General features: G+C 47.5%; 3 protein-coding genes across 3 annotated transcripts; 2 read left to right on the top strand and 1 right to left on the bottom strand.

Moving 5' to 3' along the window:
• Positions 1–117: 117 nt before the first annotated feature.
• Positions 118–1,979, bottom strand: GUITHDRAFT_142624 (hypothetical protein; the record flags this gene model as incomplete). The annotated part of the gene is made up of 11 exons (XM_005827431.1): positions 118–174; positions 220–363; positions 483–557; positions 606–730; positions 778–826; positions 871–990; positions 1,022–1,072; positions 1,116–1,226; positions 1,273–1,330; positions 1,544–1,608; positions 1,944–1,979. 11 exons carry the CDS (start codon positions 1,977–1,979, stop codon positions 118–120), a joined length of 891 nt encoding a protein of 296 aa, XP_005827488.1.
• A 2,182-nt stretch (positions 1,980–4,161) lies between these two features.
• On the top strand, positions 4,162–5,988 carry GUITHDRAFT_96261 (hypothetical protein; the record flags this gene model as incomplete). The annotated part of the gene is made up of 7 exons (XM_005827430.1): positions 4,162–4,439; positions 4,506–4,621; positions 4,666–4,745; positions 4,790–4,833; positions 4,881–5,062; positions 5,227–5,432; positions 5,477–5,988. Coding segments are annotated over exons 1-7 (1,272 nt in total), but the record flags the coding sequence as incomplete, so codon positions are not given.
• A 9,206-nt stretch (positions 5,989–15,194) lies between these two features.
• On the top strand, positions 15,195–16,049 carry GUITHDRAFT_61699 (hypothetical protein; the record flags this gene model as incomplete). Its single annotated transcript, XM_005827429.1, has 3 exons — positions 15,195–15,348; positions 15,397–15,617; positions 15,726–16,049. Coding segments are annotated over 3 exons (699 nt in total), but the record flags the coding sequence as incomplete, so codon positions are not given.
• Positions 16,050–16,355: the final 306 nt, after the last annotated feature.

The raw sequence follows: 16,355 nt of genomic DNA, 5'->3' as shown, positions 1-16,355 counted from the left end.
CCAATTATAATCGTGCCACAATCATTTAGCTTGTAAGGACGGTCATGTGTAGTTACTTTCATTATTTCACCTGGAGGGGACAACATATCGTTTTTAGTATCAAAACGGATCTGATCTTCATGCCGGAACTTGTTTGAATTGACATGTCAGATTCACTATGTCTTTCTCAAAATCCTGTCATGGAGTTTAGAGAGTTACACGGTAATGATACAACAACACCGCGAGGAAGGAGGCAAAGTCTTCATCCTTGTCGAGCTCGTCGAGATGCTCGGGCTCTCCTGCACCTTGTCCTGTCATTCTTGCTTGTGGTGCAGCCTTCGCACGCTCTAGGAGCTTGAGGTCAGGAGCAAGGAAGCGCCGAGACTGCGAGCTCTCATCTGCACTGAACGGAAAGTGAGGGAAAGAGCGAATAGGAAGCATGTAGATGCTGCAGGAGACAGGAAGACGAGCGCGGCATTCAGACGGTGTCGAGGAGGAGATACCTTCTGTGTTGAGTCGAAGCTGCTTGTATCGAGAGTGAGGGTTGAGGCGAGATAGACTGCAGGAAAAAATCGCTGCTGTGAGCCGTACAAGCAAGACACAGGAAGCAACCGAGGCCATGTAACCTTCTCAAGTCTCCCTCCATTCAGCTGTCCTTGTTTTTCTTGCTCAGGCGTTTTTTTGCTTGTCTGGAAGTTGCGAAAGAAGCTCTGTCTTTGTCCCTGGTATGCTTTGATGTCCTTTCCGCTCTCTACGCGTACTTCAGCAACTTGACAACTGACGATCCTCATCACTCACTGGAAAGCACTGACACTTTGCGCTCAGCGGCGAGCCGAAGTTTCTGTTCCTGAGAAAACGTGAGCTACAGAAATCAGAGGTTCAGAGCGGCACCTGCAGCATGCGGAGGACGAGTTGGTCGTGCGGCAAAGATCTGATCTGACATAGACTCAAGGGGAGGTGGCTTGCATCTGCCTGTTTGAGCTTGATGATGCAATCAGTCGTCTCTTGTGCCTGTCCAAGTAGATGATAATGCTGAAAGCACCTGGGGCCCTTCGGTCTGGGTGCAAACCTTGGCATGCTTGGTCAAACCATGCTGTAGGGTCAATCACGCGGAGTTGATTGAGAGGGGACAACACCTCCGTCACATTGCAAAAGTTGCTAGTCCAGAGGCGACGAGGTTGGCCAGGAGGAGGAGAGTTTTCGTCCTGTATGGCGCTGCTCATTGAGAGGGAGCTCAAAGGCCTTGTCTGGATGATAAACAAGGTCAACGAGATGCATGGAACACTCACACACATACATGTTTCCAAGCCTCTTTGCCTGCTGTTGGCGAACCAGCACTTTTCCTGGTTGCCTGCTTCAGTTGGTCAGGCAAACGAAGTTCCAGAGTCGGTAGGGATCAACCAGGTTCCATCTTCCTACAAGGTGTGACGGAAAGTTCTGAAGAGGAAGGGGAGGGATTTTGATGAAAGGCTCTTCGATGGTGCCGCTGAGCATGGATGTCAGTGAGCCGGGTAAACTCGATGGGAAATGTGATACATCTCAAGCATCCGAACTAGACACTGACTGTACAAATTTCTGTTTCTCTTCCAGGCTTCGCATTTTAGAGGCTCGCTGAGTGCCGAGATCCACCTGGGAAACCAGCATACATCAACTCAAGCAAACGTGCACTCTACCATACTTCTGTACTCTGATCCGGTGATGGCGAACCTCAACTGAAGGAAGCAACTTCTTTATCTTTGCCACATCCTTAAAGGAGTACTTAAGCGCAGTTGGAAATGTAATGCAGCTCCACAAAGCAGCATGGGTGGGAAGGATGAGATATGAATTTGTAATAGAAACGCTCGAGAGGATTATTGAGAGATTATTCGGGAACAACGAAGGGATGAACAGCAGAAGAGGTGAAGAATGGAGATGGAGGGTGATGAAGGAGAGAGGGACAAGCAGGATGGATGACACAAACAAACCTGGTTGAAGAGTATGTCCACTTCCGCATCGGCCATCTCGTCCTGCGGGTAGGCGTGGTAGAATTTTCAAAAAACAGCCCGCCGGGGAGTCAACCGTGACCGCCGGGACGCCGACCGATCGTCCGGCCGGGCCGGTCTCAGGCCCGGCCACTCAGTGACTGCCGATGACTGGCTCCTCGACTCGTGACTCTCCTGATCATGATTGTCCTCTGATCTTGAAATTAACCTTGAGTAAAGGCGCAGTAAGACGGAATACAAGTTTGTTAGACTTGTACTAGTCCAAAGTCACGCAGATATCATATCGACCTTAGTTGTAACAAGACAGTTTTTGCTCAAGACCGAGTTTAATGCACACAAAAACCAGAATTGAGGAGCACATGAGAGATAGACTGTATGCTAGGATGTGAAACCCAAGCATCCAGACATGAGGGGACCTTAGCAAGACGGCTAGGAAGGCCTCCTCTTCATCACACGTACTACATTGCCGCCTTGACACGTAAGTCGTCTTGGTTTACAGGAGAGTTTTTGTTAACTCGGCGCTATCTGACTGGCACGGCTGACATACGCTCCATCCTCCCCCCGAGTTTCTGAAATAGTACGTTACATCGGACGTCAGAAAGTCACGCAAACAAGAATGTCAGCAGATCCAAGTCAAGATACGATGATACAACGTCAAGTTCACAGTCATGCTGAGTGGGCAATAACCATTCAAGGATTGTCCATTCTGAAGAAGATTTTCATGCAGGGCTATTAGATGTGCAGTGCAGAGATAAGGGAGATGCCTGGCGAGCTGATGCAATGACGAGAGAAGGAGGATAAGATAAGAGAGTCTGAGGAGAGAACTTCGGAGTTCAGATAAGAGAGAGAGAGAGAGAGAGAGCGTGCCCGCCGGCATTTGAAGACCAAAAGATAAATTTTGAACCGTAAAGAACTTGTGACCAGAGATTGCTGCCGCGAGATGGAACATCCGTTTCAAGGCATTCGAAGATTGTTGTGCAGTTGTACCTTGTTCGCCGATCCAGAAGTAGCTCCAGTTATGCATGCCACAGCCTAGCTCCATGACATGAAACTTCCGCCAGATCTCCTGGTAGTTCCATTTGATCCTACTCAAAGATCAAGAAGATTAAAATCGAATCAGCTTCAAGTGCGTTTCCACACGGTTAAGCAGATATTCGACCGACCAATCTGGCTGGGGAAGGCTTGTTTTTCCAATTCGAAGATCAATCAAACAAATTGAGGCTGAGATGAGAGGCCTAAACAACTTGCGGCTAGAGAGAGAGCCTGATTGAAGAGAGGAGTCATCCGAATTTGTAAGGCTTGAATTGCATGAATTTTCGACAGTAACGAAACGATACCAAGAAAGAAAAAACTCCAGTAAACAATTCAACTAACCAAATATAAGATCAACATGATTGAGCATGTAATCGAGGCTCATAACCGACGGAATACAAGTTTGTTAGACTTGTACTAGTCCAAAGTCACGCAGATATCATATCGACCTTAGTTGTAACAAGACAGTTTTTGCTCAAGACCGAGTTTAATGCACACAAAAACCAGAATTGAGGAGCACATGAGAGATAGACTGTATGCTAGGATGTGAAACCCAAGCATCCAGACATGAGGGGACCTTAGCAAGACGGCTAGGAAGGCCTCCTCTTCATCACACGTACTACATTGCCGCCTTGACACGTAAGTCGTCTTGGTTTACAGGAGAGTTTTTGTTAACTCGGCGCTATCTGACTGGCACGGCTGACATACGCTCCATCACAGTACCTCACTGGCTCAGTGCTAGGCTGTGCCGCTGCGGCCGCCCGCCCGTAGTACGCGGGGCTCACTGCCCCCCGGTAATAGCCCGGTGACCGTCGGGCCGTGTACACCGTGGCACCGCATCGTCACATGACGAGACTGATGGCCTGAGTGACGGACTCCCAGGCTCCCGTTACACCGTGGCACAACACTTGAGTCTCACGACCCGGCCGCGGTGACTTGTCAGTTGCCGGCCGGGCGGCGGCGGCGGCACTGCAGGCTCCCGGAGTCCGGCACTGGCCCAGTCACTAAACTTGAAACTCAGTGACTCGCTTCATTCAAGACCCGATCTCAGTTAGGCCTAGGCTAGTATTGCAGTCGTTCGGCGGACAGCAATGGTCCACTACAAACAGGTCCACAACAAATTCGCCACGGTGTAGGCCCGCCCAGGAGTAGGACAACGTAGATATGGCAAAGCCGCCATGGCTGCTGTAGAGTCCGCGGAAGTCTCGCCGTTGATGCTTCACTTGGCTCGGGCGGGTTGTCTTGCCGATCTCAATGTCAATCCACATTTGGCTTGAGATAAGATGCAACCTGTATGACACAACTCAATAATCAATGAAAGCGCCTACGGAATTCTTGTTTCTTTTGTTTTCGTTGAGCATTTTTGGTGGTGTGTGCTCTACAAATGAAGAGAGGACTTCACATTACAATCGAAGATTACATGCCATGAGATCCCAGGAGATAGAGGTATCACATCCTTGTCTGCGATGTTTTCGCAAGTTTGTAAATGGTATTCACATATCTTTGTGGCAGACTGATTTCGAAAGCAACGATTGGGCTTTCAATTTGAGCACTAGACGCAATTTACTGTCTACTGGGGCATATGTCGACATCGGAATGCACAACCTCAGTAGCGATGAGATTCTATTGTAATTCAGTTTTCTTCATCACGTTCCATTGAAGCTATATGCAGATACGGAAATCCCTTTTCAACGTTAACCATCAATGAAGGCGATGTGTACGGATTCGGATCAAATAACTTTGGTCAACTTGGTAAGACCCTTTCTACTCATTTCTTGATTGAGATCCCCACGAAGGTACAGGTTCCCTCAACAATACGGTCATTCCAATGATCGTCCCGGTGAATGTTCTGCATTTTCCAGTAACACGAGATCTGAAGTTTTGAAGGTACTGAGGAATCAAAACATGAGCGCGGTTGCAGCAGGCGAAGAGTTTTCCGTTTCATCCTCTCTAAAAGGAAGATTGTGGTCTTGGGGTAGAAATTACCGGGGGCAATTGGGATTGACTGATGCAGGAATCAATCTATGCACCTATCCGCCTTGCTCCGTCGAGAAATCTGTGAAACTTACGTAATTCTATTCACATTTGTGCAAAGCTGTGCCCTGATCATCAAAAATTCAGATTTCCTGCCGAAATAAATGACCTTTTTGGGCAAGAAATCATACAAATCTCTTCATCGTACGTTTTCCCTGATTGATTTGCCTTTTCCTTTCCTGAAACATCCTTCTCATAGCAATCACCATACGCTTGCTCTCTCGCGGAGTGGAATTTTGTTTGCTTGGGGAATCAATCATATGGGACAACTTGGCACAGGGGACACAGCGGATAGATTCCAGCCTACCCCAACAAAAAACTCAAAGGATCTTTTATTCTTCCAAGTTTCTGCTGGGGGAGAACATAGCATGGCCGTTACGTCCTTGGGAAAAGTATATGTCTGGGGTAAAGATAGCATACTTGCTTCCTATCTTGATCTTTTTCGGTAGGTTCTGGCTCATCTGGACAACTTGGTCAGGACTCTTTGGATATCGGTCCCAATTCTGTTGAGCCGAGGAGATCGCTGGAAGCTATTCTCGTGCCAGGACTGAAGGACCAGTTCATTGTACAGGTCGCTGCTGGTTGGTTGCACAGCATTGCTCTTTCAAAGGACGGTGAAATCTGGATCTGGGGCGGAAATAGGCATGGACAACTTGGGCTTGGTGACAAGTTGAATCGGTTTGCTCCTGTAAAGCTGCAAGGAAAGGAATTCCAAATGCTGGGGCCTGTCATCTCGATAGCGGCAGGGCATGGGCATTCTCTGTTTTTGAACTCTTCTGGACATGTATTTAGCTCTGGTCGTAATGACGCAGGTCAGCTCGGTGTTGGCAATTCGATCGACAGATCTTCAATCTCATTCGTCCCGATTCCAAATCGTATATGGTGTGATACCCCTTTTGGATCAGAAGTCTCACCCAGTTTTGCCGACTATGTTTGCGTTGGAAGTAAGGTTCGAACTCCCTGCGGCCGCAGATGCACTGACACTCTTCAACGCCGAGATTGTGGCCCTGCAAACCAAACGGTTGGGTACACGTCCGCTGATTGTGAGCCGCTGATGCCCATCAGCAACATTGGAATCAGAGTTTTCGCAGGAGATTACACCTCTTATGTCATCAGCAAAGATTTGAATGTTTACGCGTGGGGTTTGAATACTTTCGGACAGATTGGCATTGGTTCCCCGGACTTATGGGGCCATTTAATAACTAGCCCGCACTTACTCGTCTCTCTGTATGGGAAGAACACAACGAGCGTTGCAAGCGGCAGCAGCCACACCATCACCCGCAGCAAAGACGAGGGGTTTTACATTCTAGATTACTCGCCTGATACAGGGCCAGTAAATGGAGGTACCCCTCTCTACGTGATCGGACAAGGCTTTAATACCTTTCTTGGGAATTTGGAATGTCGTCTCAGTGTGTACTCTAATGGAACTCATTACAGTCAGTACCCTGGAAGTTTGATGAATGCTTCAATACAAGTACTCCGAATGCCTGCAACTCGATACAGCAGTGTAAGGCTTATTTGCATGACACCAGACGTCCAGATATACAGCAGCAATGGAAAGGTAGATTTGGCAGCAATGCAAAATAATCTTGATAAGCTGAGTACTCCTCGGAATCTTACAATTTGGTGGAAACAAAAACTAATGCTCCCAACACAAAAAATATTTACTTTCAAGTATGTCAGTTTACCAGCAGTTCTAAAAGTTGTTCCACAATTTGGACCAATAACAGGAGGAAGTTACATCTTACTGGTTGGCTACGGCTTCGACATCAAAACAGCCAATGATGTCAGAGTTCGGTTTGGTGATTCTGGAAATAACTGGATGCGTGGATGTATCATCACGAGCACGCTGATCACAACAGTGTCTCCTCCCTCCGGTCCATCAAATAGTGGCATTTTACCTTACGATGGAGCTTGTGTGAACCTTTGCCCTCCCGGATTTGATCTACAATGTCAATGCGCTGGGCTTTTTGATACCAGTACCACCTGCATTAAGGGCATTGTACGGGCGTCAATAAATCCCACCAACAGAGCAAACAGGCAGGATCGATGTACAGATTGCCCCCTAGTCATTGGAAATGTGAACGTAAGAGTAAGCCTGAACGGCGCTGATTACGGTGATATTACGTCGACCTTTCAGTACTATGAGAATCCAAGCCTTTCTTCACTTTCTGCTCCACGTTTTCTCACGAATCTCACGTCATTTTCGCCGTCGCAAGGAATCAATTTACAATATGGAGGCCCTTTTGCTGGTGGTACAACTGTTGAAGTACGAGGTTCTGGCTTCCGCCCAGCAATTGAGGGGCTTTCTATCTGTGTGTGGGGATGTCAATATAGTGATTATGCTAACAGTATCGGCCCAAAATGTACAACGGGCAATGCCAGGCATTCATTACCATTAAATGGAAGGTTCGTCAGTGAAAATGTCTTTGCTTTCGACCAGCCATACCCAGCACACGTGTTTGACATCATACACTTTGGGACAATTTTTTTATGCGCTCTTGCATACAACTCTACAGGGTGTCCAACATACAACAGAGAGACTGGAATCATGAATTTTCTTCCATCATATTCTAAGCCGTACACTCCAAGCTTTCGAGGTTTCAATACCACCACACAAGTGGTTATTTCATGCATCGAGGCATGTGAGAGCAGAGCAGAAAGGGTAGACGATTTCACTCTGCGATGTTCAGCACCTCCTCATACCCCTCAATTGGATTCTTCTCTGTACGATGCCACTTTCAGATTGAAACTGAATGGACAAGATGTCTACCCTTCCTGTCTGGATGTGGATTGCTCGTTGCCTGCTTCCGGAGCATTATACTACAGATACTACAGGCAACCAATAGTATCACACCTCACTCCAAATGGTGGTCCTTTGAACTCAAGAAAGTACGTCTTTGTGTATGGAAAAGGTTTCCAACAGTTTCAGTGGTTTCCCATGTGTCAATTTGGAAAACAGACTGTTGTTTCTGTTGGAAACAGTACGACATTTCCAGGCTGGATAAGCTATTCTTTTCAGACAAATACTTCAGCATGGATAGTGAACGACACTCTTCTTGTTTGCCCCATTCCCACCATCCCTTACGATGCTCCTCGCAAAATAGATATCTATGAGAATCAGCAGATGATAAATCATATTGCTACGTTGAAGCAGCAACAAGCGGTGTTAGTGCAAGCACAGAGCATATTGCCATCTAGCGCGACTCTTGCTGCCATTGCGCAGCTTCAAACTGAGATAGACAATGCAATAAGAGATTGGGAGCAGAGACGGAAAGCGATTCACCCAACCATTCTTGGTGCGTCCTTTCCCGGAAAGGATGGAAACCTTTCAACCTACGATGACAACATCATTGCTGCCAATATAAGCGGTAGCGGAGGACTTCCCATGCCTTTCACTGTGACTTTCAATGCTCAAGACTACATTGATTTCCCTTACAGTGATTGGCCGAGGAGTCCACCACCTTTGACAAGGCTCAGCTCTGTAGGAAAGCAATTTTTCTTCTATCCAGAACCAATTCTGCTGTCCTCTTATCCCTTGGGAGGTCCAACACTGGGAGGCACCGAGATTATCATTCGAGGAATCGGATTCAACCTGTATAATGAGATTGATTCGCCAAACACAAATTGGTTCATCAATGAAACAGGTTTTAACCCTCCAGTATACCTTGCTCCATCTCTTCTGCAAGCATCAAATCGAGTGTTCAATCAATCAAGCATTACCTGTCGATTTGGCAATGAGACTGTTTCCCTGGAGTCAGTGAAAACATCATCTCCATACTATGGAAGTCTTCATCTTACGTCAGATCTGAGCCGGTATGCGGTTTTTGCGTCATATTTATCAAGCACACTTTTACGTTGTCAAGCTCCTAGCAATCAAGCTCATGCTGTGAAAGTCGATGTATCTCTAAATGCACGAGACTTCACAGATGTTGCTAGTTTGAATTATCTGTTGTATGTTCAACCGTCCATTCACAGATTGAAACCTTCTGGGGGATCTTTGAAAGGAGGGACAGTTGTGACCGTTTTTGGCGAGGGCTTTGCTGCTTTCAATGGAGACGTATTGTGCCGTTTTGGAATGGAGCGTCAGTACAGTGATCTGTATGCGCGCTATCTTCCCCTCACCAACTGGACATCTCAAGCAACGGTTGCTTCCGGTAGTATGATCATCTGCAAGTCTCCTCCGAACAAAGTGGAAGCAAATTTACCCTTCTCAGTCACTCTGAATGGTCAAGACTATAATTTAGAGCAAGGATTCTGTTACAACAGCTCTGAAGGACGAAACGTGATATGGTCAGATTTCAGAACTACAGCCAAACAAATACCCGCACTTGTGCCATACACAGTTGGTAACATCACAAGACTGAATGGTTGTCCGTATGTCTACTACTCTCAGCCTGTCCTCTTATCTATACTTCCTGCTGGATCCCCTCTTCGTGGAAACGCAGAAATCAAAGTCTTTGGAAGAGGGTTTCAAGTTTTCAGTGAGGATATGAGATGTAGATTCGGTGCTCGAACAACTATATGGACCAGGGCAGCTTACCTTCCAGTCAGTGCGGAGCAAAGAGACAATGAAATAGTTTGTCAAACCCCTCCGTTCATCGTCGTGACGCTTTCAGGCTCGGAGGTGAGCTGCACTTCTCGTTGTATTCAGTATCCGAATGATCCTGCCATGTGCGATGCCCAGCTGTGTTCCTTCAATACATTCGCTCGCACTCAAGCTTTCAAGCTTGCCATAGCTGAAGTCGTAGGAACTAGAAACGTCTATGGAGATATCCTGGTGTTACCTAGTGACGTTGTCATTCAATTCGTCCGTGAGACCCCGAATACAGCACCGAACATTGGTAGCATTGATGTTGCTTTCTGTGTGCATTGCGTGTACGGAAATGTCACCGATGCAAATGTGGAAGACTCTTTGAAAATCATCGAGTCAGTGCGGAATGGAGTCTTGCTAGAGTACTTGACCAAAAGATTTGGAATGCCAACCATTCAAACGATTGAAATTTTTGGTCAAACAATCGATTTGACAATCACACTTAACGGACAGGACTACACGGAATCTACAAACAACTTGTTTTCTTTCTACTTGGATCCTAACATTTTCTCTCTAATGCCTGCTGGAGGTCCGCTCATCCGTTATGAAACAGCAGATTCAGCTCATAAGCAACCCACGACCGTTGAGATTTTTGGAATTGGCTTTCTGAATTATGCTGGAAATCCTTTATGCAAGTTTCAGGATTTGGTTACCACAGCAACAGTCTTAGGGGACAGACTGATTAAGTGTTACACTCCTTGGCCAAAGATTACATTTGAGAAAAACTGCTTGTACTGTATTTACGATGTGTGGGTGGAAATTGCTCTTAATGGTCAAGATTTCACTCTAACGAGCAATGTTTCTTTCAGGTATTACCTTCAACCTGAATTCTCTACCTTTAGTCCCCTTGGGGGCCCTGCAGATGGAGGAACGCTGGTGACCTTTCGAGGGAAGGGTTTCAATCGGTACAACAACGGAGACCTGCGGGTTCAGTGGGGCAACTACCGAACTTTCCCCGAAGAGTACAAGGGCGGCACTTCGTTGTGGGATGATTTCGATCCGAGCCCTGCATCCGTCTCTCCCTTTAGCATTCCAAACGATCAAATCTCTCAAAAAGCTTCTGTGCTGGAGAATGACTGGTTCTTGAAGACTAGCCCTTACTCTTATGACGAAACCATGTGGGATTTCAGCACATCGGTAGCTTCAAATTCGAAATGTCAAGGTATGGATCTTGAGAACTCTCGGCTTAAGGTAGATGTCGCCTACCTACCCGGGCAGACCACGGTGTTACCTGCGCCTGTTCAGAGCAGATCCCTCTACTTCACTGGCTCTAACCTGATTCCACTTGCTGGGCGGTACATCGTGTCCAAGGAGATGGACTTGTCACGGGGATACGGCATTTCTTTCTGGGTGAAAAGGGGAAATCAGACCTCTCCGCTATCTTGCGAGGCTCCAGACGTTGCAGACGACCTTACCTTGCTGCAAATTTCTGAATCAGGGAGGTTTCATGCGAATGTGCAGTGTGACTCTTGTAGTGCAGTTCCCGTCATCAATATTTCAGTCTGTTCTGCATACAATGTTAGCAATCTGACGGTTCCTAATGCCTACAAGTCACAAGTCACACTCCAATATTCATTGTTGTCAAAGAATATAACCTATCTCCAGTACGTGGTTCCTCAGTGTGAACTTTCCATGATGGTTGATTCTTCTCAAAGAGACTTCATGATGTCATTTGACTACATAAGCGATTACAAGTTTGTGCGAATAGGCATTCCAGCGCTGGACAAGCAGCCTTCAACAATGTCCCAAATGATTATCCCGCTTGAAGTCTTCACGGCACCCACGCAGACCTTTACTAAAGGATCCCGAGTTGTTTTCATGCAGGAATGTCATTGCGTGAGCTCAACTTCTTGCCAACTGCCTCCATGCCCCAACCAGTGCGAGTGCTCCGTTCAAGAGCATGTCAACTGCACTGTCGCACCCTTCAATTTTGCCAGTCAGGACAAGATCAGGGCTCTCAACTGTTTCTTACCTGATGCCCTCACTTCTGCTCCTGTCCAGCTTACCGTCCAAATCAAATACGCGCCTATCGATTCACCTCCTGAGTGGAGCCAAATCCAGAATTGGAATCGAGTGGCTGTCTTCAACACCAAGGAGTACGAGTCATTCACTTTTGTGTCTCACAAGTTGTTTCAGAATAGTCGCGGTGTTCGATATGTCCGCAAAAATTCATTTGGCTCTGGATCAACGAAACCATTGCTGCAATGTCCTTGGTCCAAGCCGTGTCGGAATCAGAAGACGAGGATCATGTTCAAGCAAGCGCTACATGGTCAAGGAGACTATGATAACTGGGCGATTGATGACATCAAGGTGGAAACACAAGGAGGAATCATATCCGACAGTGAGATTGTCGCCATGTCTCCTTCTGCTTACTCTGCAATCCCTCTCACCAATGCTCAGAGAGTCACCTGGAAGACCAACGGGAAGCTAACGGGTAAATACACGAGAGGAATCGGCATCTCGATCGCTCTCAACAATCAGACGTACGAGCCGGCGGGCAGCAGGAACTTCTGTATCTCTCCTTCTGACAGCAAACCTGACCCCTCGGCACCCAATGACCCCTCCAAGAACATCCGATGCGACATGACCTACTTTCCCTGGGATGAGCCCAACTGGATCTTTCAAAACAAGATTGTTCCTCATTACACCAATTGGTACGAAGGTCAGCCTGTCACAGACTGGGGAAGGAGCAATCAGCTGTTCCGATCGCTGCTTTCTGAGCAGTTCATCTACTACCAACATCCCAAGGTCTTGAAGGTGCAGCCGACGGGAGGTCCTCTCAACGGGGGCACGCGAGTCACCGTGACGGGCTCGGGCTTTGGTGCCTTCAGTGATCCGATTCGCACACCTAAGTGCAAGTTCGGTCGATCAGTGGTGGAGGCTGTGGTGATGCTAGACACAGCTGTCATCTGTACGACGCCGGCAAGTCTCTTTGCTGGCTACGTGGATGTTGCCGTCTCTCTCAACGAGGTGGACTTTACTTCTCCCAGTCTCGGCAAGGACTACAGCGTTCTCTTTCTTTTCTATGAGAACCCCAAGGTCTACTCCATCTTTCCTTTCTCGGGCCCTTCCAAGGGTGAAACTGTGGTGTTTGTCAATGGAAGTGGTTTCTTTCAGCTGCCAAGTCAACCCGCCTGCAGGTTTGTGGGTGTCAACGATCCGTCAATCGTGATGGACGTGCAGGGAGTGTTTCTCAACGACTCTCTTGTCAAATGCGTCAGCCCGTCTATCGCCAACCTGTGCACTCCATCGACCTACTGCGACGGGAGCTCGAGCCTTGACCCCTCCTGGACGGGCTGCAGCAAGTGGATCTCGTGTCCATTCACCAACCAATGCTCCACTTGTGGCTGCCCCGAAGGCCCGTTCTGTCAACAGTACGAGGCTGACGGCAGCAAAGTGACAAGGAGTCAAAGGTCAGAGGACATGTACTACTCCACGGAGATTCAGGTTTCACTAAATGCAATATGTTGCCTCAGGAACTCTGTGGGAAAGCTTACAAATCCCTGCCAGCCTTGTACGAGCAGCTTTGAGAGGTGCGGCTGCATCGGTGATTTCACGTCCGTTGAGTACAATCAGAACTCTGAGTTGAAGAATACCTTCACCTTCTATCGCGAGTCCACCTTTGAGCCAGCTCAGAGTGTTCCTCAATTTCAGAACGGAAAATGGAACGCAGCCAACGGCGCAAATGCAGTGGTCACTGTATCGGGACAGTACTTCAGGAACTCCTCCTTGTTCAAGTGCACCTACAAGGCGCTCTGCAACGACTTGCCGTGCAAATCTCCACCGCCAGTGTCACAGACGTTCACAGTCTTCGGTTCTCATTATTTCGAGGCGACCAGTCGGGTGCTTTGCAAACCTCCGAGCGTCCCTGGTCAGTTTCATGAGACCACAGGGTCGTGCCAGATGTCAGTGGCAATGAACGGGATCGACTCGGCTAAGACTCTGCAGAGCTGTGACCCGAACAGCTGCTTTGTCGTTGAGTATGTCACGCCCATCAGTGCACAGAAACTTCTGAGGCAGAACGTCGCCATCTCAGTCTCGGTCATCGTCTTTGTGCTCTACGTCGCCCTGCAGCGCCAAAGGTACTTGAAGAAGAACGCCAAGTACGTTCATGATACTGGCGGGGAATGGCAAAAACCAAGCCTTAAGACTGCCATGTTAGAACAGAACAGAAACCAAGTTAGAAAGAATAACGTCCAACTCTACCCACTCTGGAAGACTTCCACCATCGATTTGGGGCAATTAGGAACAGGTGTAGGGCTGTACTTCTCATACCTCCGATACATGACTGTGGTCTCGACCGTGATGGCTTTCATCTGCATTCCTTCATTGATTGGAAACAGCTGGGGCAAAGAGTACTCGAACCGGAATGATGTCCCTCAACAGATCCGTACTAGTCTTGGCAACATAGGAACCGGATGGTCTCAACAGTATCCAACTCTTCCCTCACCACCGCTTTGTATTTTTGGAGCTTGCTTTGCTATTCGATTGAAGACTCTGAGCTTGATCTTGGCATGTATCGATCTGGCTATCACTGTAATCTTGATAGGAGCAACTTGGTTTCTCAAGATGTCTCAAGACAGGAACATTAAGCTTCTTGACGATGAAACTATCTCAGCTGCTGACTATACTATTCTCGTCGAAAATATTCCAACAGACGCCACTGACCCAGAAGAGTTTCGTGCATTTTTCTCGAGATATGGCGAAGTCGCTGACGTAGCCATCGGTCTGAACAACGGACGTCTGATAGACTTATTCCAAAGGCGAGGTCAAAACGATTTCGCTATAGAAGTTCAGACCGCTAAGTTGAAGCTGTAAATTACACCTTCGCTTTGTGCCTTGTTGTAAATTTGACACCTTTGATCCCAGATACAAATTGCAGCCTCTACAAAAGAAACTGAAGAAGATGAAGAAAAGGTGAGAGTTGCTTTGTGTGAGAGCGAATAACTGGTAGGTTTGCAGGCAGCGATATCTCGATGAGCAGATCATAAAGCTGCGAGCCAAGTCAGACTTCAAATCCATCTGCGCTTTTGTCACCTTCAACGAGGACAAGGGCCAGACAGATTGTGTTCAAGCGTATACAGCTGGACTGTTGAGTAGATTCTTTCCAAACTCCAAAGTGAAGAAGTTCCGCAATAAGTATCATCTGAGGGTGAAGCGAGCTCCGGAGCCTTCGAACGTCCTCTGGGAAAACCTGCAGCACCGCGGCCTTGATTCAATTGGGCGAAACATGATTGCAAATGCCATCACCGTCAGCCTCCTGATAGGATCGCTGCTCATCATCCTGTTTGTCCAAATCCAGCAAAGTCAACTTCAAGTTGCAGGAGGAAACCTGGTGTGTCTGAATGGTCCCAAAATTGACGATCCGAATGTTCAAGAACAAATCATGTGGAGCAGGTAATGCACAAGGTGTAAACTAGGATCAGTCTGAGCAAATATACAGGTACTCGCAATCCAACCAGATATACCAAGCTTATCTGATGTGTTACTGTGCTCCCCAGTATGGGAACATGCTTCCTTCACAGCCTGAGTTCTGCCAAGCTTACGTCAACAACGAAAGGCTGATTCAGATTATGTCCATCGTAGCCGTCGTTACCATCTTGGCTATCAATCAGCTTCTCGAGAGAATCCTCAACACTCTTGCGGCCTTCACAAAGCCCCATACAATATCCGGGTTGGAAACCAGGATCGCAAAATTCATTTTCATTGCACAATACGTGAATACAGGTTATACTTTGTTCCGTGACTTGATGTCAAATGACGTGTCTGACGCAGCTTTGCTTGTTATGCTGGTCAACGGCGAGTGGAGTTCAGTTGTCAATCCTCAGCTGCAGAAGACTCTGGGGATCACGAACCTACTGCAAAGCTTGCCTGGAACAATGAAAGACACAAACAGCGATTGGTATGCTCTTGTCGGAGAAAAGGTTTTCATGCAAACAGTCACTGCGTCTTTCACGCCAAATTTGACAACATTAGCGAAATGGCCGCAGGCAGTGGTAAGATGAAGCTAAGAGGATAAGAGGCTAAGAGCTTGGTTTCTATGTCTTTGGTTTCGCTGTTTTTGACATCTCTGTTCTTGTTTACTAGTCCTGACCCCAGCACAGATGATGCAGCAGCTGCTGAAGGAGAGGAAGCTGACTCAACGTGAGCTCAATCGGCTGTATGAGGGCCCGGAGTACTTGCTCTCGAAGCGATATGGCTCCATGCTCAACATCATGTTTGTCATCTTCACTTACGCCTCGTCCATACCCACCCTTTACTTCTTCGGCATTGTCTTCTTCGTGACTGCCTACTGGTGCGATAAGATCGCCATCCTGAGGGCAGTGAAGAAACCGGCGCAGTACGACGAGAAGTTGGCTGTCTTCTGTACCAACATGATGTCGGTTGGAACACTGATTCATCTGGCGTTCGGCTCCTGGTTTTTCGGGTACATCGAGGCTGATGACATCACGGCCCTCGGGCTGCCTTCGATCTTCAAGAAGATCTTTGTTGAGGATGTGATGAGCGGCCTTGGAACCATGTTTGTCACCAAGTTTTCGAAGGCGCCGTCATTTTTCTTCTACATCTCTTTCATCATATATCTCTCGTTTGAAATCATTTCGAGGAGTTTTGGACCAGCCTTGTATCATCTCGTCTTGAAGAGGTCTCATCTCATGGTAAAAGCGTTTCTGATTCCGCGCAGGATTGGGAGAGAAAGCGTTGAAGAGATCAAAGAAGGCAATCCTACTTTCTTC

This window comes from Guillardia theta (assembly GCF_000315625.1).
Source record: "Guillardia theta CCMP2712 unplaced genomic scaffold GUITHscaffold_66, whole genome shotgun sequence".
Taxonomy (NCBI): domain Eukaryota; class Cryptophyceae; order Pyrenomonadales; family Geminigeraceae; genus Guillardia; species Guillardia theta.
Note: the sequence above shows the minus strand (reverse complement) of the source record. Positions and strands in the feature narration are given on the sequence as shown.